Source organism: Girardinichthys multiradiatus, chromosome X (genome assembly GCF_021462225.1).
Source record: "Girardinichthys multiradiatus isolate DD_20200921_A chromosome X, DD_fGirMul_XY1, whole genome shotgun sequence".
Lineage (NCBI taxonomy): Eukaryota > Metazoa > Chordata > Actinopteri > Cyprinodontiformes > Goodeidae > Girardinichthys > Girardinichthys multiradiatus.
Window position 1 is genome coordinate 12360844 of NC_061817.1, and position 24564 is coordinate 12385407.

The following is a 24564-nucleotide window of genomic DNA, read 5'->3' on the forward strand; positions in this document are numbered from 1 at the left end:
TGATGGTGGCAGACGTTGCATTAATTGTACAGGCTTATGAGGCTTATAACAACTGACTTGTAGAATTCTGTTGTAGGAACTTATCATGGGATAAATTGATTGTGCAAATAAGATGTTTAGGACTTATAAAAATTGACACAGTTACGCAGAACCGTTTGTGTTTGTGAGCCCTTTTTGGTAATAAACCTATAAGGTACAAAAAGCCCAGTATTATATATTTATTTCTTCTATTTTTTGGATAAAGCAATTCAATATGATCAATGATCAATGTGATATTTAAAATAAATATGAGTCAGTAGGATGATATTATCCCCTATATGAACGATGGTAAAGGTCGTGTCATGGTTTGGGCTTTATTTGCAGATATGCACTACTCAGAATTTTTTGAGTAATTTCCAATCTGTCGCGTATGTAAGACATTGACCCGTATGTAAGACATTGACCTGGTCTTACCAGTTTTTGTTGATTGCAATTTCCGCTTTAGAACTATAATATAAGAGGATTTAAGGAAACATAAAATACTTTTGTTTACCCCCCTGCTGTGAGAGGTCCATAATTATTCATTTCGGTAGCAGAGGCAACATCATAGTGTCTGCTACTTTTTTAAATACAAGAAAGGACAAAATAAAATAAACATATTGGCAAGCACTAAAAGAAAATTCTGTCTGTAAGCTAATAGAGAAATGGGACGGTTTTACTTGCACACAAAGCATATTTAAAGAAGGATCAAATTTACATTTTGAAATGTCCAAGTCAATGTCCTGCCACTATTCTGATAAAATGTTTTGGGTAAATGTAATGAAGCAAATAATATTAGAAGATATTTTCACCTTGGATGTTCTGTGTTTCATCAGTTCCTTTTTTATATAAAAGAACTGTATAACATCTGCTACTGAAAAGGTTTAAGTTTGTGTTTACATACATAAATTGCAAAGAAATAAATTGCTAGCTAGTATTGCTAATAGTGGTTAGCTTGTCACTGGGCTAAGCGATTAGCATATCCTAATGGTTTTCCAACTTGCAAATCAAACATAGTTAGGTTGGGTTAGTTGTCATTCCCAGATCCAAGTTCTGACTTCGGAGGTGAACTGGTGACCTAGCAGATGATCATGGTTCAACTGTTGCCCGCTTCAGTTCATTCAAGGAGTGCTGGGAATATTCCCTACCGCACTGCTCCTTTGTGTGATTTCTGTTTAAAACAAAGATTGGTGCTTAAACATTGTATCTTTTTTCGGTTTAGCATTGTATTTGTCTTGTAAATGGTTGTTTAAAAAAAAAATAATTATAACCAAGGGCTACCTAACTACCATCTGGTAGGTGCACAACTGTTTAAGAACTTTGGCTCCAGTCCATAATTTGCAACAAAAAACATTCGTCATATTTAATAAATTATGTTTTTGAAAAGTTTATTTACTTCAGTAACTCAATTCACTAAGTAAACCCTATATAGAGTACTTACACACAGAGCGATATTTTTTCTGTTAATTATAATGATTTTCTGCTTATCGCCAATAAATAACATTTGGAGTAGAATATTAATCAGACCAATAAAAAGTTTTAATACAGAAATACAAGTTTAATGAAAACTGTATCCAATACCTGCTTAAAGGTTGTTATGGTCAAAGGGTACTTTTAATCTGACAGACAAGCCTCAGAATGCATATTTAAATTTTTTAAAATGACTGTATAAGTAGGTGGGAGCACGAGGGATGGTGGTGTATCTGTAACATATCTTATAATGTTGTAAATGCAGCAGCAGGCTTGTACAGCTAAGCCTAAAAGGAATCATTCCACTGGGAGATTTTAGTTTTTAAACTGTTATCATTCCCCCAAGACATTTGTTTGGGATAGGAAATGAGACTGGCATTTCTCAAAAAGTAATAAAACAATGTGAAAATAATATGGGTGGGAATCTGATTTTTGAGGCTACGATTCAATTTAAAATCGACTTTTGATTAAAAATGATTGGATTCATAATGATTTTGGCTTCAATCTATGGGGGGGAAAGAATCCTCATTATCTCATCCAGTCTGCTTTGCAAGACAGAATAACAAGTGGAGACATTAAAGTGTTTTTTTCACATTTATTACGTTTTAAACATTAATCAATGCTGCTTAGATTGTGGCACAGCTGTGAAAAACTTACAGAATGGTATGTTGTACCTTGACTCCACTGTCTGCAACATGCAGATGAACCCCTTGTAAGTCTTTTGAAATGAAGGGAGCGAAAGATCTGGTTGTTATTTTTATGCCCATTCGAAGTTGGAACATAGTTTGGTGAAGCGCTGCAGCATGTATTGGTCTGCTGGTGGTGGCTGACTCTTCTGTGTCGGTTTTCAGACTTGTTAAATCGATTTTGAATCGTAGTAAATTGGAATCGGGATTCTTGTGTAAATTGATTTTTTTGGATTTTTTTGGCCCCTAGAAAATAATATAATTTTTTTATAAAATCATCCTTCGCCCTATTGGCATTGCATAAAAAACACTCCTTACAGTTGCTGACCAGCTTTTTTGATGTTTCTACTAGTATTTCAACAATTTATCTTTGGTTATGAGCTGAAGGTCTTTGAGGCTGGAAGTCTTTCTTGCCATCACCTTAATCTTTAGCTTCCTCTGCAGATTCTCCATCATATTCAAGTCAGCTCTAGTTGGGCCACTCCAAAAATTTTATTTTTACTTCCTTTCAGTCGGAAGCAACATGTTGGCAAAGTAAAATGATTACTTTAAACCTAAATATGCAAGGGGTATGAATATTTTGGGCTTAGCTGTACAACTTCAAAAGAAGCTCAATCTCTACACCCATTTCACAAAACTTTGAATTTATATCGCTCAGTAGTAACATTTCAGACTGCAGAAAGAAATCTTGGAGCTCCCCTAGAAGCACTGACCTTTTATTTTGAATACACTAATTAATAAGAAGCTCTACAAGTTTACACTTGCTTATATTACCAGTTCCAACCCTACTGTTCTGGTCTCCAGGAGTTTAATCCAGAGGAGTTTTACCATCTACTGGAAGCAGCAGAGGACCATGCCAAGGAGGGTCATCTTATGAAAACTGACATTCCACGTTACATCATCAGCCAGCTGGGACTGACAAGAGATCCAATAGAAGGTTAGGGACCAGAACCACGTAAAAGGGTAATATATTGGGAGAGAAAATGACTGCCAACTGACTTAACCAAACATTTGTCTATTATCAGATATGGTGAACCTGGAAAGTTACGACAGTGAGGGACCATTAACACCTGAAACAGACGACTCGACAGAGGTGAGACTCAAAATGTTTTCTCAGTCATTCAGAGCAATGCCTCCTTCAGTTGGGGGTCACGCTGAAGATCAGTGGGAGGAGGGTGGTTTTTAGGATGGATGGATGGATGGACCATTGTCAGGTTTGAAATCTGGAAATTAAAATATGTTTCTATAGTTTAACTATAGAACTACTTGTACTTTTTTTCATGCTTTAATAGACCTGTAGTGTAAAGAGATTTTCATTGCTAGTTTGGAATGTGTCCAAATAACGCCTTTTAAAAAATTATCCAGTGTAGGTAAAGATATCAGATTTACAAACAGAAATAGATTCTGGGAAAACTGCTTTTGCATTCGTGATAGATTAAAAAGGCAGCATCTGTTCTACAGTTTTTTAGTAACCCCATTGCCCCATTTTCTAATTACTCAGCATGGATGCAACTAATTAAGCTAATTCCTGCTGACAAAGAGTGATAAGGGATACCCTTATCACTCTTTGCTTTCTTTTTAGCATAAGGCAAGCTTCCAATTTAAAAGAAAAACATTAAAAACATGGGTTTTAGACCAAAGAGAGCTTGTTTCACATGTGGAATTAACATTTTTAGCATTTCTGGGAACAAGTTAAGCTCGCCCTGAATCATATACATCACAGTAGCTGCTCTGTGATCCACAGGGAAAGATCAGATCAATAAAACCACCAGGAGAAGCAGACTTCCAGACCATCAAGCTGATCAGTAACGGAGCATATGGGTAAGCAGCTCAATGTAGCATCCTTTTTAATCTGCCCATGAGCATGTGCTTAGATGCAGGTGATGCTCACATTAATGGACCAGGGATGCTGTGTGTGTTTTTTCATGTGAACTAGGGCTGTGTACTTGGTGCGTCATTTGGAGACACGCCAACGGTTTGCCATGAAGAAGATCAACAAGCAAAACCTGATCCTGAGGAACCAAATCCAGCAAGCCTTTGTGGAAAGGGACATACTCACTTTTGCAGAAAATCCCTTTGTTGTTTCCATGTTCTGTTCCTTCGAAACCCGCCGTCACCTCTGCATGGTCATGGAGTACGTGGAAGGTGAGGCTCTAGAGATGGAGACCTGGATGTACAAGTGTATAGGAGCTTCTGAGAAAGATAACTGGAGCTACAACATTTTAAAGATAGATGCTCGATCCCTGACTACACTTTCAATGTTTGTTTGTAAACCTTTCCCATTTTGTGTGCAAAATATTTATCATGAAGAGTATTTGATCCAAGTTTTTTATTTTTTTATTTATTTAAAACGTTGAACATATGGTGCCATGTGAATGTATGCAAACCCCTTAAACCTTTTCACAATTTGTCAAACTTCAGATTTTATGTGATGTCCAAGCACAAAGAAATGCATAATTGTGAAGTGAAAGGGAAATGATAGATGGTTTTCAACACTTTTTCACATTTAAAAGTTTTACCTTTTATACCTGACCAACTGCTAAAAGAAACATCCCACACCATGATACTGCCACCACCATGTTTCATGCTGGGGATACAGTGTGCAATGTTAGTTTTCCACCACACATGTTTTCCCAAGAGTTACATTTTGGTTTTATCTGATCTTCGTCCGTATATTTACTGTGAATCCTTCGTGAATGGGGAAAATGATAAACTGGGCTTCTTATGACTTTTGTCTTGCCTCTTCCTTAAAGGCTAGATTTGTGACTACTACTTGTCCTGTTGAAAGACTCTTCCACCTGAGCTGTGGATCTTTGCAGCTCCTTCAGAGGAACCATGGGCATCTCGGCTACTTCTCTGATCAATGAACTCAATGCACAATCTGTCTTTTTAGGTTGGCGGTCACAACTTTATAGGACTGCAGTTGTAGTACTCTTTCCATCTTTGGATGGATTGAACAAAGCTCTGAGAGATGATCACGCTTGAGATATTGTTTCATAACCTCACCCTTTCTCCCTGACCTGTTAAATTACACACAGTTAAACTCTTGGTTTTATTTGTAGGGACGTTTTTGGAATCATGCATGCTTTATCTTCGGCTTCACTGTTCTGCACTACGTTTGTGAAAAAAAAAAAAAAAACCTTAAGATTTGTGTTTGAAATATGACAAAATGTGAAAATGTTCAGTATGGAGGGGTGCTGGACAGATGAATACCTTTGGATAAATCCTCATTAACTTCTTATAGTTCTACTATAAGGCGACTGTGGCTCAGTAGGAAGAGTAGTCATCTTGCAATCAGAAGGTTGTGGGTTTGATTCCAGCTTCCTCCTGCCATATGTCAATGTGCCCCTGGGCACTTAATCTCAAGTTGCCTACTGATCTGCATATCGGTGTATGAATGTGTGAGCATTAGTGAATGCGATTGGGAGAATGTGGCTCTAGTGTAAAGCGCTTTGAGTGGTCTATATGACTGGAAAAGCACTATATAAGTTCAGTCCATTTACTATCACCAGCAAACACAGTAACAATGATTCTAACTTCTGCACGCAAAAGTCTGCTGTTTTTCTGTTGTAGTTGATTGTCCAGATGATTAACGTCTGAGCACCGGATAATGTACCGGATGACATTAAGTCTCAAAGAGGATGACTCAAAGAACAGTCATCCTCATTTACAGAATAGCAGTTAAGCACATTTCTCGCCGGCATTTGGACTGTTGCACTTTCCCTTACATGGGAGTTATAATGGTTTGTTTTGGAGAGGCTGACGACACACTGGGCTCTCTGTCTGCAGGAGGGGACTGTGCCACTTTGCTGAAAAATATTGGGGCTCTGCCTGTGGAAATGACACGCATGTACTTTGCAGAGACTGTCCTTGCACTGGAGTACCTACACAACTATGGCATCGTGCATCGAGACCTGAAGCCTGACAAGTAAGATGGAGTTGTTTTACCTAGAAGCGTCGTTGGAAAGTTGCTGTTTCAGAAGAGTTAAAAATGCTTGTTGGTGTGGTTTCTATTCACAGCCTCCTAATAACGTCAATGGGACACATCAAACTGACTGACTTTGGTCTGTCTAAGATAGGACTGATGAGTCTGACCACCAACTTGTATGAAGGACACATAGAAAAGGATACACGGGAGTTTTTGGATAAACAGGTATGTGTAGAGAAATGGACAGGGATAATTGCCATACTAAAGCTTCCACTTGATGCATGAGAAGCACCAGTATGTATAAAAATCATATCATTTCTTTGATAAAATTAAATCATTTTGTCAGTCTCACATCTCTAAAATCTATTTGTCTGAAGGGGAAATTCTCTTTTTCAGGGAGCCTAAATTGTGCACTCCAAGGAAAAAAAAAGGAATAAATTATGAAAATATATTTATTCTCAGAATCACCATATTAAATCTTGTAATTGGAAATTGTATGATTATATTGCGGCTGCACATTGGCGCTGTTGGTTGCACTTCCTGCCTTGCAGCAAGAAGATCCTGGATTTGATTCCCAGCCTGGGGTCTTTCTGCATGGAGTTTGTATGTTCTCCCCATGTATGTGTGTGTTCTCTCCGAGTACTCCTGCTTCCTCCCACAGTCCAAAAGAAAACATGACTATTAGGTTAATTGCTCTCTCTAAATTGCCCTCAGGTATGAGTGTGTGTGCATGTGTCTTTGTGTTGTCCTGTGATGGATTGGTGAACTATTCAGGTTGTACCCCACCTCTTGCCCAATGACTGCTGGAGATGGCACCAACTCCCCCGCAACCCTGCAAGGACAACCGGGTATTGATGGATGGATGGATGGACGGTTGGATGGATGATTATATTGCAACTAGATTCATTAATTAACAAGACAAAACCTTCTGAAAGGGTTCGAGAACGAACATTCAGGTTCAACTGATAAATGTTTAATTTTATCAGAAAGTCTCTCTTTCTCTCTTTTTCTCTCTCTCTCTCTCTCTCTCTCTCTCTCTCTCTCTCTCTCTCTCTCTCGATAGCATGATGTGGACTCAATGCTTTGTCTGGAGTCTGAAAAACATTTTGAAGAAGTCATGAGAGGGGTCCCATTAGAGCAACTAAATGTTCAGCATGTAGATAAAAGGTTTCTGTAAAATCGATTGGGCACAGCTTCTTGTTTCTGTGTGTTGTTGGTCAGTCTGCCATTGTGTCCTTCAGTCTCCGTTCTCTCTCTGGCTCTCTCCGCCATCTCTTCTCACACTCAGAAGCTCACAGAAGTTAGAGTAGTGTGTTTTGACACATCTCTATCAATAACTATTAGGAAAAAGTTGGCTACTATTTTCTCAAAACCCTTCAGTTACTTTTCTAGAAGACAGAAAGGCTTCAAAATAAACAATAAAAACCAGTTTAGAGCAGATGTCACTGACTACTTACATACATAGAAATATATTTAGAGGACAATGTTGCTTTCTGTTCACTTTTAACCTTAGCAGAAAGAACATTTAAATTTTACTAAATGTTTAAACATTTAATCGTAACAGTGTCATTACTGCATTTGGATAAGCTCAAAAGCTCAATCTGTGGATTTTTTCACAGTCTAGGTCAGAATAGTGAAACGTTTACTGTGTGCATAAGTATGTTCAAGCTCAGTTACTGCGTATTTCCTAGTGCTTCCTATGTTTCTGTGATACAGTTCCTTGCAAAACTGTTCATATCCCTTGAACGTTTCACATTTTGTTGAGTTACATCCACAAATTTCAGTGGATTTTAGTGCGAGGGACATAATAGTGAAGTGGAGAGAAAATGCTAAATATTTCCAAGAATTCTTTTACAGATATCTGAAAACTGTGTCGTGTGTATTGAGCCCTCTTCACTCTGGCATCTATAAATAATATCCAGTGCAACCAGTTGCCTAATTAGTAAAGAGTCAACATGTATGTAATTTTATTTACAAATAAAAACCACAACCAAATTTAAAACCATGCATTATCTTCCTTCCACATTTCATTGATACATATTGGTCTGTCACATGAAACCCCAATAAAATCCATTGAAGCTTGAGGGTGTAAAACCTGAAAGGGTATAAATACTTTTGCAAGGCACTGTACTTCCTAATTTAACAAATAAAAAACCAAAAATTCACAATCAAGCAGGCCTTTCTGTTTTTTTGGCAATGGCTGAGGATAGACTGATTCAGTATGATCCAAGCAAAGTTTAATCATAAGGGGTTCATTTGATGTCTCCTTTTTTCTATGAAAAGATATTCCCTCTCATTGTGCAGCATTCATATCTGAAGCCTGATAAAATGAGACCTGTAACGGTTGGCGGAACAATAGACCAGTATTTCCCCAGTCATCACAATCATACGGTGCCTCTTTTAAGTGCAGCTTTTATTCGCAAGCCTCTTTATTCTCTGCTCCTGCTTTGAATGCTAGCCTCATTATTTCCCATGCTCACATCATAGCAGCCAGAAATCTGTAAGCATTTACTGCGTGTCCATCTGCACATGAAAACACACACCGGGGGGCTTTCATCTAGTCTTGGCATCTGGGAGGGGATTTACTTGGCCAAACATTATGTTTCTGACGGTGCTGTGCCTCCAACTCGCTGGAACGTTTTAGTCAGAAACAGATAAAGGAAATGTACACATCTCTTTAAGAAAAGCAAGGCTGAAACTAACTGTAAATAAGGTCATAACAGACAATAACTGTGAATTCAAGAAGGTCTTGTTTTTCTTTTAGGTGTGTGGAACTCCAGAGTATATTGCTCCGGAGGTGATTCTCCGTCAGGGTTATGGGAAGCCAGTGGACTGGTGGGCTATGGGCATCATCCTGTATGAGTTTCTGGTTGGTTGTGTGCCTTTCTTTGGAGATACTCCAGAGGAGCTCTTTGGACAAGTCATCACAGGTGAGGGATCCAATGTCTTGTGTGACGTGGACATTTCTCCTTCATGTGGAAGACATTCTAAACAGATAAATGAGCTTACTCATTTAATCTTCACGGCAGAAATATTCTCCATGTTTACCTCTTCATCACAATTTTGCCATCTCAAACTCTTCCCATTGTTTCACTGTAGATGACATAGTGTGGCCAGAAGGAGACGAGGCTCTTCCTGTGGATGCCCAGCACCTGATCTCCTCTCTGCTGCAGACAAACCCTCTGGTGCGACTGGGCACAGGTCAGTCACCTTCCAGCAGGATGCCATCCCTAAACAAACAGCTACAATGTGTGGGATCAAGGGATTCAAACTCCAATCCTTGAGAGTCAAAGTCCTGCAACGTATAGATACAGTATTTAAACACACTTGAATCAAATGAATGGTTCACTACCAGGCCTTTGCAAAACTTCAAATTCAGATGATGTGATTCAGGTTTGATTCAAGTATGTTAGACCAGGGATGCATCTTAATTTTACAGGACAGTGGCTCTCCAGGACTGGAGATGGAGACAAATGGCCCAGTCAATGTCCAGACATAAATCCAATTGAGAATCTGTGGCAGGCCTTGAAAATAGCTGCTCAAAGGCATTAATTCAATTAAACCGTGCTTAAGTTATGCAAAGAAGAACAGGCAAAACTTTCAGTCTATAGATCTGCAAGGCTGAATATTACATTAGACTTGCATTAACTGGAGCAATAGGTGGTTCTGCAAATGATAAATTCAGGGGAACTGAATACAATTGCCTGCCCCACGTGCAAATTTTCATTTAAAGTTTTCCTACAGTGAGGTGCTGTAAAACTGACCCAGTAAACTGCATGGTCTGATACGCTAGCAATAATAAACCAAGGCAGCTGTTTCTCTGCACATCCTCATGCAACATGCACACTTTGGAGTTAGAATATTTTTACTGCAGCATTTTGTAGTGGAGCCCTTTTAGACTAAGTTGTTGGTACTCTAACTTTGGTGAATGATACAAATTCCTCCCCCACCACAGGAAGTACCCCCTGGGTACCCTTAACCTTGGTACTCGCTGATCTGAAAAAAACTGTTGGTTCGGCTCAGTGGCTCGGTTTAGTCAAACAAGTCAGCTTCTGTCAGAGTCAGAATATACCTCCGGGCTTTAGGGCTACAGTCATCATCTACCTGACTCTCTGTCTCCTCCTTTTTTATGTATGCACTCACCTCCTTCTTTTCCCCATGCCTTCCAGGTGGTGCTTTTGAAGTCAAGCAGCACTCGTTCTTTGCAGAGGTGGACTGGAACAGCCTGTTGAGACAGAAAGCAGAGTTCATCCCTCATCTAGAGTCAGAAGAAGACACCAGTTATTTTGACAGTGGGTTCACCCCCTAAGACACGCAAGCTGCCCATAAAAAGTTGGATTGCAGGCAAAACTTTATTGAATAGAATTCAATAAAATTCAGAGTTAATAAAACATCCCCATTGTCTTCACCCCAAATGTACTCATCAAATGTAATTGTAATGTAATTGTAATGTAATTGTAATGTAATTGCAACAAAACATTTCTTAGCAAAATGAGTGTTATTAAATTGAGTCAGTTTTGCAAAAATGAGAGATTATTGTCTAGATTTGGATTTTTGACTGGTTTTAGCACATTTGAAAAGGGCAGTTTGCAATAGCTGGATATGCAGTATATAAGAACTGAGATTATGCAGACAGAAGTGAATATGGATGGATCTAGTAAAATTATTTCTGACTTTTTAAACGTTTTTCCACTTCTCATCCTCAGCCCGGTCTGAGCGCTACCATCACGTGCAGTCATACGACGAAGACAACACCAACGACGATGAACCAGTGGAGATCCATCGCTTCTCATCCTGCTCCCCTCGCTTCAGCAAGGTCTGAACCTGACAGACACAGTGCTGATTGGAAGTTTGCATTCATTCATTATGGACATGGATGTCATATTTATTGTAGTGCAACAAAAGGTTGGTTTGGCTATTAATAATTAATAAGTGCCAAAGGCAATTATTAACATTTAGTCATTTTAATCAAAATTACCACATCAGGGCACTAGCAGATTATTGGGAATTAAAAGCCAAACAGCTGTCAGTCTGCCTGGTGAGGTGTGGTATTATAGAGCAATAGATGAAGGAGTGAATTCTCATAATTTGGCAGACGGATGGCGGGCCTGATGATGTCACATCCGGGTGAGCTAACAACAAAGAAAATAGTGGCTGCTGCGCTGTTTAGCAACCCTTTCAAGTCCCACATATAACTTTATTTATAATTAGAGACAACACAATTTATTTGTTTCTCTGGCTAAAAGGTTTTAGTAGCTATCAACAAGCTTCTGGCATAGCTCTAATTGAATGTTAGACAACTTTTAAGCACTGTCCATAAATTTTCAAAAGGGTTGAGGTCAGGGCTATTCCAGAAGTCTAATATTAGACTGCTTTACCTATTCCAAAACCTGTTGTGATGCATCTTTAGGATCATTGTCTTCTTGGATCAACCAGCTGTGTCCATATTTTAACTTTCTACAGGTCAATATAACATGAGGTTCCATTAACATTGTGCAATGTACCAGTACCACTGATAGTAAACCAGCCCCACAGCATGATACTTTGGGGCTTGAACCCAACTAGGTGTTCTGACAGGATAGAGATTACCCCACCCTATCAAAACAGTCTTTGAAAAAGGATAAATCAGGTTAACAAGCTTCTGGAATTCACCCAATCTTAATCTTAACTAAAAGTTATGGACTGTACTTAAATGTCAGGTCTGCGCCAGAAAAACAGGCAAGTTGAATGAACTCTGCCACTTCTGATAAGAAAAGTATTCAAATATCCTGCCAGAATGATGCCAGCTGATGGCTACAAAAAGCATGTGGTCTGAGGCACCGCAGTGGCACAGGTGTAAAGCACAACCCATATACGGAGGCTACAGTCCTCGACTCAGCCGTCATGTGTTCGAGTCCCGGCCCGTTGACCTTTGCTGCATGTCTTCCCCCTCTCCCTCCACCCCATTTCCTGTTGGTCAACTTACAAAATAAAGGCCACTAGTGCCACAAAACTTTAAGCAAAAATGGTCTCTCTGTTATTTGCTCAAATACAGAAATACAATAGTATTGGGAGTACATATATGTAATTGAGTCTGCATTGCAGAAGTTCAAACCTCTGGATTTGAGAAAAATCATTAAAAGGCCAAAATTAAAATTACACATTTGTCTACGAGTGGATATAAAATTTTTGACCAGAATTGTGTTTTAATATTTTGTCCATTCCCTCACTTTCTTTAGAAGTACTCTAAACTCCTAACCACATTGCTGTGCCAACCCATAGGTGTATAGCAGTATGGAGCATCTGTCCCAGCTGGAGCATAAAGCCCACACTGTGACTCTACGAGAGCATAAGGTCCCCCGAGAGGACCGGGTAACCAAGAGAGAAAGCTTGGGAAGTGTCACCCTACGAGAAAAGAACTGGAGGACAAGTTCACCAGAAATGTAAGCGAAAAACAGCCAGTTTACGTTGTATCTTTTATCATCTGCTGCTGATGTTCTAAGTATGGCTGCTGTGCTTTTTCAGGAAACGACTGTCCTGCTCAGAGTCCTTCTTCACTGAAAGTGACTCTAGCCCACCGTCTGGGGCCCGCCGGCGCTTCTCCGCCCTGATGGACATGAGCCGCTTTGCCTCACCTCAGGAGCTGGAAATCGAGCCGCCTGGTCTAGGTAAGCAGCCTCCTGTTAAGACCAGAGGCGCTTCCCTGGAAGGAGCTGTCCCCTCTCATGGAGACCTAAGAACGTTCTTTAAAGATGGTAATAGCCACACAGCAGCAGGTAAGGTCCTGCCCTCCCAAATAGGATCTCTTATCCATGCACACCAGGAGCATCTATTTACAGTTTGGGTTCATGGTTCTGCTTTGTCACAGACAAGCTTTTGAGACCTGCTGAAGCATCATTGCCACTGCCAGGCAGTCTGGGACTTCATGATCTCCAGGGGCCCCGTGGGGCCACTACAGACCTGGTGTTGCGGAGGGTCCGACACCAGCAGCTCTCGTCTGAAGGAGATAAGAGTAACTCACGACCAGGAACTAAAGTCATAAAATCTGCTTCAGCTACTGCTTTGTCGGTCATCATTCCAGCAGGTGAAGCATCACCTTCAGATTTAACAGGAAATTAACAGAAAAAAAATCCCAGAGCAGAACCTTAACTCTGTCATCTTTCTCCTCAGTGGAGCAACATGGTGCCTCCCCACTGCCCAGCCCCATGTCTCCTCGCTCCCTCTCGTCTAACCCCTCTTCCCGTGACTCCTCTCCAAGCAGAGATTTCTGTCCCATGGTGAATGTCCTGCACTCTCCTATCACCATCCACCGCTCCGGGAAGAAGTATGGTTTTACCCTTCGAGCGATCCGAGTCTACATAGGAGACAGTGATGTTTACAGCGTGCATCACGTGGTCTGGGTAAGAGCGGATATGATGCGGATGAACATGCTTTATTTCACAGTATGAATAAATATGTTTTCTAGGATTTCAGGAGGCAAATATTTATATTTATATATATAATTTATATAGTATGACAAACATTTTAAGAAGGATGTTAATTTTTTGTATTTATATAATATAAAAAAGATTTTACAGAGCCTTGAAAATCTATTTATTCTTTTTACACATTTCACCACATTACAACCAGAAACTTCAATGCATTTTGTTGGGATTTTATGTGACAGACCTGGACAAAGTGCTGCATAATTGTTAAGTGAAATACAAAAGATGCAGTTTTCATATTTCCTTCACAAATAAACATCTAAACAGTGTTGCATCCATTTGGACTTGGTCCCTCTTTTGTAAAACGTTTGCTACAACGTGCTAAGTCTTTTAGTATATCTCTCATCAGCTCATCAACAACTGAAAATTTTGCTCAGTCTACTTTGCAAAAATAGCCCGAGCTCATTCAGAGTGAGTGGAGAGCATCTGTGGACAGCAATCCTAAGGTTCTGCCACAGATTCCTAATTGGATTTAGGGCTGGACTTTGACTGGGCGATTCTAAAACATGAAAATGTTTTAATCTAAACCATTCGATTGTAGCTCTGGCTGTATGGTTGTTGACCTGCTGAAAGGTGAATCTTTTGGATCCTCCAACAGTTTTTTTTCCTCCAGTATTTCTCTATTTGTAGCTCCATCCATCTTCACATGAATTCTGACCCACTTGTCTCTGCTGAAGACAAACACCCCGAAGGAGTAATGCTGTCATCCTGATGTTTAACAGTTGAGATGGTGTGTTCAGGGTGATATGCAATGTCAGTTTTCATAAGACTATTTGCACCTTCTTTTCCATGCTTGCTCTGTCTCCTTCATGGCTTGTGAGAAAATTCAATGCATTTCAGGTAGATCTGTTTCAACAATGGCTTTCTTCTTCATCCTTTTTCTACAAGAGCCACATTTGTGGAGTGTGTGCTTTCAGTTACAAATCTCCTACCGCTCTGAAATCTGTCCGCACCTCTCTTTTTATTATCTTTGGGGGTTCCCTAGTTACAATAAACGTTGCTCTCTAAAGGATGGGAAAAACAACTGCAACATAAACAGGTCATATACACCATTATCTTGTAACAACACACTTCCACAGTCTCCCCAATCTTAAGATCAGTGTGTCTTCTGTTCAGCGCAGCCACCCTCTTTATGACTTCCTCATCTGTGATTGCTTCCTTCTCAGCTCCACCTTTGATCCTTGCCTGCAGACAAATTCATCACATCCTTACTCACACATACATCATGAAAGGTTATAAAGATCAAATTGTAAAGTAAATAGAAAAGGAAAAAATATAAGATAAATCTATATACAATTATTCCAACAGCGTGCATAACTAATAGTCCTGTCAACAGATTCATTCACCAGAGCTGTGGATCTCTTCAGGTGCTTCAGGGTTACTATGGGCCTTTTGGCTGCAGCTCTGATTATTGCTCTCCTTGTTTTGTCTGTTAATTTGACTGAATAATTGATTAAATGAAGTTTGGATATTGTTTTTTTTTACCTAACTTCAATTTAAACTTCTCACAACTTTCTCCCTGACTGTCTGCTGATTTCCTTGGTCTTCATGATGCTGTTTGTTCATTAATGTTGTCAAACAAACCTCTGAGGCCTTCACAGAACAGCTGGATTTTTCTAGGATTATATTTGACACAGATGGACTCTGTTTGAAAATGAGGCAACAGTTGCTTGGACAGGATGTTATTTATTAATATTCAGAGTTGTTTTTTAAAACCACCAGGAAGCAATGAATAATTTAATGTCGTACTTTGTGTTGGTCTGTCGCATAAAGCCCATTAAAGTTTGTAGTTGTACCATGACACAATGTGAAAAGGTTCAAGCACTGCAAATGTATTTGGCTGGCTTGGTATAATATATTATTTTTTATGCATTTTATTATCTGTCTTGTTGGCAATTAATGAAATTATATGCCCTTGTTCCTTTGCAGCATGTTGAGGATGGAGGTCCTGCTCAGGAGGCTGGACTGAAAGCTGAGCACCTTATCACTCACGTAAACGGGGAGTCAGTCCATGGTCTTGTCCATACAGAAGTAGTGGAGCTCATCCTGAAGGTTAAAAAGAACAGTTATGATAAAATGTATCTGAAAAAATGTTGCTTGCACAATAAACTGATTATAATGTGTAAATATGTGCAATCCATAGAGTGAAAACAAAGTTACAGTAACAACCACTCCCTTTGAGAACACCTCCATAAAAGTGGGTCCTGCCCGCAAGACCAGCTACAAATGTAAAATGGCGCGTCGCAGCAAAAGGACGGGAGTCAAGGAAGGACAAGAGTACATTCTCACAAAACAGATGTTTTTCATTAGAATAAAGTCTACTCCTGCTCTAGTAGAAGTTTTACTCACCTTGTGGCTGTTTTTTGTATTCCAGTAAGAAACGCAGCTCACTGTTCAGGAAAATCACAAAGCAGTCCAACCTGCTCCACACCAGCCGGAGCCTCTCCTCCTTGAATCGTTCACTTTCTTCTGGAGACAGTCTGCCAGGATCCCCCACCCACAGCTTTGCTGCCCGCTCCCCCACGCAGAGTTACCGCTCAGCTCTCGAATCCCCTTATCTGGGTAAGAAAATGAACAGTTAAATAAAAGCATAACAGCATGTTTCCCCAGGACCTAGAATTAGGCAGAAAAATATTAGCCATAAAGAATATTATTTATTAACAGTACTTTGAAAGAGCAACTCAAATGTTGTACAGAATCACCACTCACAGGATGATGTTTTTCAAGCATTTATGTCTGACATTTTTATGGTTATGTCTTACAGCAAATGAAAACCAAAAATTCAGTTTTGAAGTAATTTTGAATATTACATAAAGACCAATAAAAAGAATTTTACAAAGAAGTTTTATGATATGACCTACACAATCATAAGAAAGATAGGTGACCTTATCATCGTCCAGCAGTCAGTCACTGAATGTTGAGTGAAAGGAGAAAATTGGATAAACAAAATGCCAAAATGAGAAAACTGTAGCCTTGACAGGATTGGGAAGCAAAGCCCGTGCATCATTTCGGAGAACTACAGCCAGACCCAGTGGTTCAAGAACCACCTCACACAGACGTATCCAAGACATCCAAGAAAACTGACTCTTTCCTTGTGTTAAGCCACTGCTGAACCAGAAGCAACATCAGAAGTGTCTTACGTGGGATAAAGAGATAAGGCACTGGACAGCACCTATCCAAAATCCTCTTTTTATTCAGATGAAAGCCAATTGCATTGCATTTCATTTGGAAATAGGTTCCAGAGTGTGGAGGAAAAGTTGAAAGGCACAGAATTCAAGTTGTTTGGGGTTCAGTGGGACGTTTTCACAGTCAGTGATGAGTTTGGGAGCCATGTCATCTGCTGGGGTTGGTTCAGGAAATGTTAGCGCACTTCATGCTTCCCTCTGCTGACAAGATTCATGAAGATGCTGACTTCATTTTCCAGCAGACCTTGGTATTTGCCAACAATACCAAAAGTACCAACACCAGTTTTAATGACCATGACATCTCTGTGGCCAGCAAACCTTCCTTACCTAATTGTCAAGAGGAAGATGAGAAACACCAAAGCTAACGATTCAGACAACCTGACAGCTGCAATCAAAGCAACCTGTGCGTCCATTACACCAGAGTAGAACCACAGGCTGATTGCCTCCATGCCACACTGCACTGATGTAGTAAGTTATGCAAAAAGAGCCCAGGCCACGTACTGAGTGCAGTTACTGTACATGGACATAAACTATATTGCCACAGGTATTGGGTCACACCACAGAATCAATGAATTCTGGTGTTCCAATCACCTCCATGGCTGCATGTGTATACAGTTTGGTGTGGAGTCCTGACCTTAACCTTCTTGAACACCTTTGGAATGAACTACAGCAGAGGCTCTAATTCTGGTTTTCTCATCTAACTATGAACACACTCCTAACCCTTGCAGAAGATGTTCACAGAATAGTTAAAGTTGCTATAGCTGGCAACAGTGGGTCCATCAACAAATTGGACCTTATAGTTTAAGAATAGGATGTCATCAAAGTTGATGTACATTTAAAAGTAGACAGACAAATACTTTTGGCAATATAGCATACTTTACCTTTCAGCTAACATCTCTGTATTAAAAAATACTTTTGTTGGTCTGGCATAATCACATTTTCTGAGAAACAGAATTTTGGCATGTCGTTAGTTGTATGTCATAATCAATAAAAGTAACAGAAGTAAATGTTTTAAATATATCAATTTATTTGTAAGGAATCTCTATAATATATGAATTTCACATTTTGAATTGATTTACTGCAATAAATAAAAAAACATTTGATATCGTTAATTATGCGTACTGTCTTAGCATCACAGACAGTGATGACATAAATGTCTCCTCAGGTACATCATCCCAGAGCAGTTCTCCGGCATCAAGCACTCCCAACTCCCCAGCGACCTCCCACCACATGAGGCCCAGCTCCCTGCATGGCCTGTCCCCCAAACTTCACCGGCAGTACCGCTCTGCACGCTGCAAATCCGCTGGTAACATCCCACTCTCCCCGCTGGCTCACACCCCGTCCCCGACCACCTCTTCCCCTCCGTCTCTTACAGGCCACACGGTGGGGAGCTCCAACACCACCCAAATGTTTCCCGCCAAGCTGCACTCCTCACCTCCAGTTGCCCGCCCTCATCCCAAGAGTGCTGAGCCACCTAGGTCCCCCTTGCTGCAGCGGGTACAGTCTGCAGAAAAGCTAGGTGCGCCCATCCTACCTTCCTCCTCTTCATCATCTTCGTCACCTTCCCCTTTGACAGGAGGGGTGTCTTTGCGCAAGCATAGCTTGGAGGTATCTCATGGGGACTACAGGAGAGAGTCCTTCCACTGTGAACACAGTCTGCAAAGTTTGCTGGAGATAGAAGGAGAGAACGGACCTGCTCCACCCTCTCCGTCCTCGTCTTCCTCCCCTTCTCCTCCTATGGGAGCAGAGATTGGAGGCCTTAACCATGTGAGGAGGCTGGGGAGGCAGGAGTCAGTGCTCAGCAGAGACACACTTGTGACAGCAAAGGAGAAAGATGTTATAACATCAGCATCTAAGCTCTCTGGGTCGCAAAATGTAAATGCAGTTGCCCCAGCAGAGTCTAAGACCAATGCTGATACAAGCAAGGCACCACTCAAAGAGGTTGCAAGGAGTAATGGGAGTATGAATACAGCTGAAATAAAGTCTATTACTTTATCTGCTGACATGACAGCAGTAACTGGGATTAAATATTCAAGTGCAAAGGCATCAGCCTCAGAGGGAACAGGCTTTCAGACCAAAGCAAGTGAGAACATTTCATCTGCAGGTACATCCAAGAGCCCACAACAAGACACCAAGCAGCAGAGTGCACAGACAGAAGAGGGTCATGCTACTAAAGCTCAGGAGAAGACAGAAGAAAAAGAAAAAGGCACTGTAGCCGTAGAAAAGGTAAACTTGCAGAAAACACCAATCACTGAGCACTGCAAGCAGCATAAAGGCTCGGAGACCAGAGATAAAGGAGGCATCTTTGAAAGTGTTAGGGCAACTGAACCATCAAAGGCCAAAGTACCTCCATCCCCTGTTCCACCCCTGTTTCAAACAAACCCTGCACCCAGGCACAGAGCGGAGAGGTCAATGAACAGCAGCCGTGGGACCAAAGAGGGCAAGATGCAGATGGACGTCCTGGAGGAAAACCCAGTATCTCCTTCCTCAAATGCAGCCTCTCCCTGCTCAAACAAGTCCCGGGCCATGTCTCCAGGGGACAAGGCCAGCTTCGTCACCCAGCTCACAAGTGTAGCTAAAACAGTGCTGGGACCCATGAAAGGAGGGTCTCAAGAGGGTGGCAAGGTGAAAGACACCTCAAAGTCAAATGAGGAGAAGAAAGGAAGCACAGCTCTGAAAGCAGAGGCCTCATCAACGGGGGTCCGCCGGGGGGCTCATGGTTCCACTGTTCACTCTGACAAAGGTAACAGCCGGAGCTCTAAACATCACTCATGATGCAAAAGCTTCAGAAACACTAAGACTGTCCCATGTAATGCCTTTAATTGTAGCATCAGACTGACATATCATATGAATTTGTATGTGGCAAAGATAAAAATTTCTGAACAAAAAAAACACATCAAAAAGAAGTAGAAAAGATGTCAGCAACGATCAGCTACTGTTGTGAAATGTGCACATAGTGTCCTGATGTAGACCTGTGTAATACTGTATGCTCATTTCAACATGTTGAGTATAATGTAAAAAAGTCATATGTCTCCATGCATGTCTGATTATAGAGAATGACAGACTATTTAAAAAGATGAAAAATATACTGCAGACATTGAGATAGAAAACACTGTGAACAACCTTTCAACTTGACAAGCAGAATTTAGACTGTGTAAAGTGGGATTCTGTTAGAAAAAGGCGTTACTTACATTTCAGCTCAGTTGTAGGGAAGGTATTTAGATGCTGTATTTATTTGAAGTTCAGGTACTAAAAAGTGTCACCAAGAGCGTGCGTTTTCATGTATGACACAAAGACGATAACAGTGACTTGCAAAATGCCCCTTGAGCTTTTTCTTTGTGGCACTAGAGGCATTTATTTTTCAATTTTTTCCACAGTAGGTAGACAGGAAAGAGGGAAAAGAGAGGGGGAGACATTCGGCAAAGGTCGCCAGGTCCACCAGCACCGCACCCCGCCCCTTGAGCTTTTTCATGGCGGTTTTTGGCAGTTTTCTGCCATCCAGGGATTATTTCTTTTTAGCTTTTGCTGCATGTTTAAGATCATTGTCCTGCTGGAAGGTGAACCTCTGCCCCAGTCTCCAGTGTTTTTCAGCATCAAACTGATTTCCATCTTCTTATTAACTCTGATCAGATTCCCTGTTCCTGCTGACAAGAAAATTCCCTCAGCATGATGCTACCCCCTCCATACTTCACCATGTTGGTGGCAACATTATGTAGTTTGGATGGTGTGTTCAGAGTGATGTGCAGTGTTAGTTTTTCCCTGATGCATACCATTTTGCATGCTGGCCAAAAAGTAGAATTTGGTTTCATCTGGCCAGAGCACCTTCATCCACATGTTGTTGTTGAAGGTTGTGTTTCCCCTCCAAAGCTTGTAGTAAATCAAACTTGCTACTCTTTCATAAAGGCTAGATAAGTAGAGTGCACAACTAATAGCTGTTTTGACAGTAGATTTTCCCACTTGATTTGTAAATGTACAGCTCCTCCAGAGATTTACAATGGCCGTGCAGTTTGGCCCAAAATTGTTCATACTCCTGAGAGATTTAGGTTTAAATTCATACGTTTTATTTAGCCAACAAGTTTCTTTTATTTGGAAGTAATATTCATTTTGGACAGGTCCAGTTAGAGTCAGGGGTCAGGGTTGAATTTGCAAGAGAATGTGGAGGGAGCTTAAAAGAGTAGGGTGATGGCAAGGAGACCTTCCAACCTTAAAGAGTTGGAGCTCATCACCACAGATAAACCATACATTACAATTTGTAGTTGTAACGTCACAAAAGGTTCAAGGGGTATTAATGCTTTTGTAGTGCACTGTCATTTTACACTGTTTGTTTAGGTAGTTAATGGTGTCACGAATATAGTGATTTTTCCTGTATGATGCGCTGAGGATTCACCGTACACAGTAGACACTGAACCAAGAAACCAAAATGCTTGCAGTGATACAGTTGAAGGATGGACCAGATAGTTTCCCTCAGATCTCTTAAAGGGCTGACTAAGAGTGATTATTAGAGGAAGTTGCACAGGGACACTATGCAATGGTGCTGCCAATGCCACTTTTTTTCCTGTCTTTTTGTGTGTCCCGGGTTTCTAGGTTTACATTGTGCTCCAGGCAAATACAGAAAAAAATGCATAAAGCTAAAGTCAAGCAGACATGTTATTTTATTTTAAAAGTTGTCTCTACATATTATAGTGATATGTGCAATTGTATATTTTAGACTAAAATGTATATAATATGTTTGTTCAGAGAGAGGTAGCAAGTAAATATGCACATGGAAAGTAGCACTTGGATGAGAGTGAGATGAGACTTCAGTTAGTCTTTTACATTTATGCAAAAGGACAGTTAATTGTATCACATTAGGTGAAACAGGAAGTGGCAGTGTTTTTATTTAAGGGTCATTTGATCATCTTTGTTGCTGTTTTTCACATAAAAATGTTGAACAATATGCAATCCATCAGTGCCCAGCCCTGTAACACTGAGCATCACTGTCTGTCAAAACATATTAGGCTAAATCGAAAAGCCTGGAGCAGAGTTGTTGAGAGTACCTTAGTGGTGAAGTCTTGTTTGTTGTCTTGTGTTATAAATCTATTGTCCTGATACTAGGTAACAGCCTTGTCTGAGACTGCCACCTTGTGGACAACATGACATAGCACCAGAACTTTCATGGTACACAGGAACATTAGTATCTGATACCTTGAGCCCGATGATGTTTTTTGTGCATAGTTTATAGTTTTGATGCATAGACAAACATGTTTACATTCTAATCTCTTATGATGTTGTAGTCCATACAATAAACACCAGTGTTTCATGTGTGACCAAATTGCACTCTGTGTTGTCTGACACACACACACGCATATATATATATATATCTGACACTAAGCCAGACTAAACTTTTTTCTTTTTTAGGTCAGTGAAGATTGCCAAAACATCTTTATTTCCTATTTGTCAGAATAATGAGGAAGTTTACAGTTTGCTGGAATTTTGGCCCATTTCTCCTGACCGTACTGGTATATCTGAGTCAGTTTTTTTTATTTTTAGTTAATTTTCTTAGGCTGAATTTAACCAGGAAAAAGCTGACTGAGATTAGAAATCTCTTTTTTAAGAGTACCATTGATTTTTAAGAGATACCTGGGTTTGTTGGCCTCTTTGCTCGCACAGCACCTTTTCAATTCTGCCTGCAATTACGGTGGGACTGAGATTAAAGTTTCAGATGGCCACTCCAAAACATTGACCTTGTTGTTCTTAAGCCACTTTGTAACTAAATAATCTGTATGCTTAGGGTCATTGTCCATTTGGAACATGGCTGTGTGCCCAAACTTTAATCTCCTGAATGATGCCATGTGGTGTTGCTTCAGTATTTCTACATAATATTCTTTCCTCATGATGCCATCTATTTTGTAAATTGCACCAGTCCCTCCTACAGCAAAACACCCACAACATGATGCTCAAATGCCCCGCTTTTCGAGGCTGGAATTGTTTTCGGAGTATTGCGCATTTCCATCTTCTTAATCTAAGTGTAACAATAGTCATTAAACATTTCAAATTTATTTTTTTTATCAGACTACAGGACATGTTTTCAAAAATTAAGGCCTTTGTCCCTGTGCATGTTCGCAAACTGTAATCTGGCTGTTTATGTTGCTTTTGGAGTAATGACTTCTTCCTCTCTGAATGGCCTTTTAGCTCACGTCAGTACAAAATTTGTTTGACCGTGGATAAGGAAACTCTCTTACCAGCTTCAGCAAGCATCTTTACAAGGTCTTTTGCTTCGATTCTGGGGTTGATACACACATTTCACTCACAAACATCATGATGTCTTGACATTCTTGTGGCGTTTATACTTTATCATAATTGTTAAAACAAATGAATGTGGTACCTTCAAGCATCTGGAACTTTACCTGACCTAAACTTGTGGAGGTCAACAATTATCTTCCTGATTCATTTAGATCTTTCTGTAATGTCACATAAGGAAGCAGTGTCTTGCCTTAAAATACATCTGTATAAGTGCCTCCATTTAAATTAATATGTTGTTAATTTACCTATAAGAAGCTTACAAAGATCATGACATCATCAGCTAAGTCCAAGAAATCTTCAGGTGTTAAAAAATGTAATAAAGAATTCTCTCTCTCATTATTCTGACATTTAGCAAACAAAAATTATTTTGGTAATCCTAACTGACCAAAAACAGGAAATATATCATCTGAATTAATGTCACACAGTTTTAAGAAAAGTTGTTTATGTTGTTTTATTTTCATACAGTGAATTTAAAAATCTGGCTTTATGCAGAAGATATTTTACTTTTTTACGTTTCTTTTTCATTCTATTTATTGAATTTTGTATTTATTTATTTAAGATTCAGATGTACTGTTGAAAATGTTAATTGAATTTTGGTTTCATCTGACTGTTGAAAATATTCATTACAAAACTGAAATAGCCTACCAAATCTGTGTGGTGTCCCTTCCCCAGTTCTGACTTCTCACTCCATAAGTCGGACGTTCCTTACTAATATTACTGTCATGTCTATCGTTGTCCAAGTGTTTGACTTTTTTTAGAGCAGCTGTTGTGAATAACTAATGTCACATTAGAAGGGAAATAAAATGTGTCAGAAACCTTCGGTCTTATCTGAGATTTTTTGCTTTCTTCAGTTCTGCATCCTTAAGGGCTCCTTCATATCCCCCTTCAATTTCTGTACATTTCATCCTATATATAGCACATATTTATAACCAATTATAATTTACAAAACGACCAGACTCAATTTACACAGAAATATATAGGCAATTCAGGCCATTCATATTTACCTACATACATGTTCATACCATTAATAATATTTTTACAAGACTGCCGACAGTCAAGCAGCCCAACTTGCTCCGGACATGTTATCAATACAAACACCATTTACAGTGCACATTAGAGTCACAAACATCAATATATTTTATTTGGATTATTATGGATTAGCTCGAGTCAATGCATAGCTGCCTGCATGGAGGTCTGACCAGCTTCCCTGTCCCTGCTGAGGAAAAGCATTCCAACAGCATCATGCTGCCATCACCAGGTTTGAATGTGAATGATGGTTTCAAGATATGGGGTTCCATTAGTGCCAAAAATATGTATATGTGTCTATGTATATGTATATGTGCTGTGCTTATGTCTATGTTAAGTGTATATGTGAGATGTATATGTTAGATGCTTATGTTAAGTGTATATGTTAGATGCTTATGTTAGATGTACATGTTAGATAGATGCCTATGTTAGCCCCCCCCCCCCCCCCCCCCCCCCCCCAAAAAGAAAAAACTAAACAGATGGGGGTAGTCATTATATATGGAGAG

At 40.0% G+C, this 24564-nt stretch overlaps 1 protein-coding gene and 1 long non-coding RNA gene across 2 annotated transcripts in view; one reads left to right on the forward strand and one right to left on the reverse strand.

Annotated features, from left to right (window-relative positions):
* LOC124862781 (microtubule-associated serine/threonine-protein kinase 1-like) overlaps window positions 1-22107 on the forward strand; it is a 73798-nt gene extending 51691 nt beyond the window's left edge. Inside the window, 18 exon segments of the mRNA XM_047356909.1 lie at window positions 2979-3111; window positions 3200-3267; window positions 3919-3995; window positions 4111-4319; window positions 5964-6102; window positions 6195-6327; window positions 8867-9032; window positions 9202-9303; window positions 10272-10394; window positions 10809-10918; window positions 12364-12524; window positions 12607-12857; window positions 12950-13165; window positions 13252-13481; window positions 15495-15617; window positions 15709-15842; window positions 15940-16127; window positions 17916-22107. Coding sequence (XP_047212865.1) covers window positions 2979-3111; window positions 3200-3267; window positions 3919-3995; window positions 4111-4319; window positions 5964-6102; window positions 6195-6327; window positions 8867-9032; window positions 9202-9303; window positions 10272-10394; window positions 10809-10918; window positions 12364-12524; window positions 12607-12857; window positions 12950-13165; window positions 13252-13481; window positions 15495-15617; window positions 15709-15842; window positions 15940-16127; window positions 17916-19525 — 4173 coding nt within the window. The 3' untranslated portion in view covers window positions 19526-22107.
* Window positions 13670-15992, reverse strand: LOC124862785. The gene is made up of 3 exons (XR_007037001.1): window positions 15915-15992; window positions 15558-15611; window positions 13670-14750 (listed from the first exon to the last, which is right to left on the reverse strand). It is a non-coding gene; the product is annotated as an uncharacterized LOC124862785 (long non-coding RNA).
* Window positions 22108-24564: the final 2457 nt, after the last annotated feature.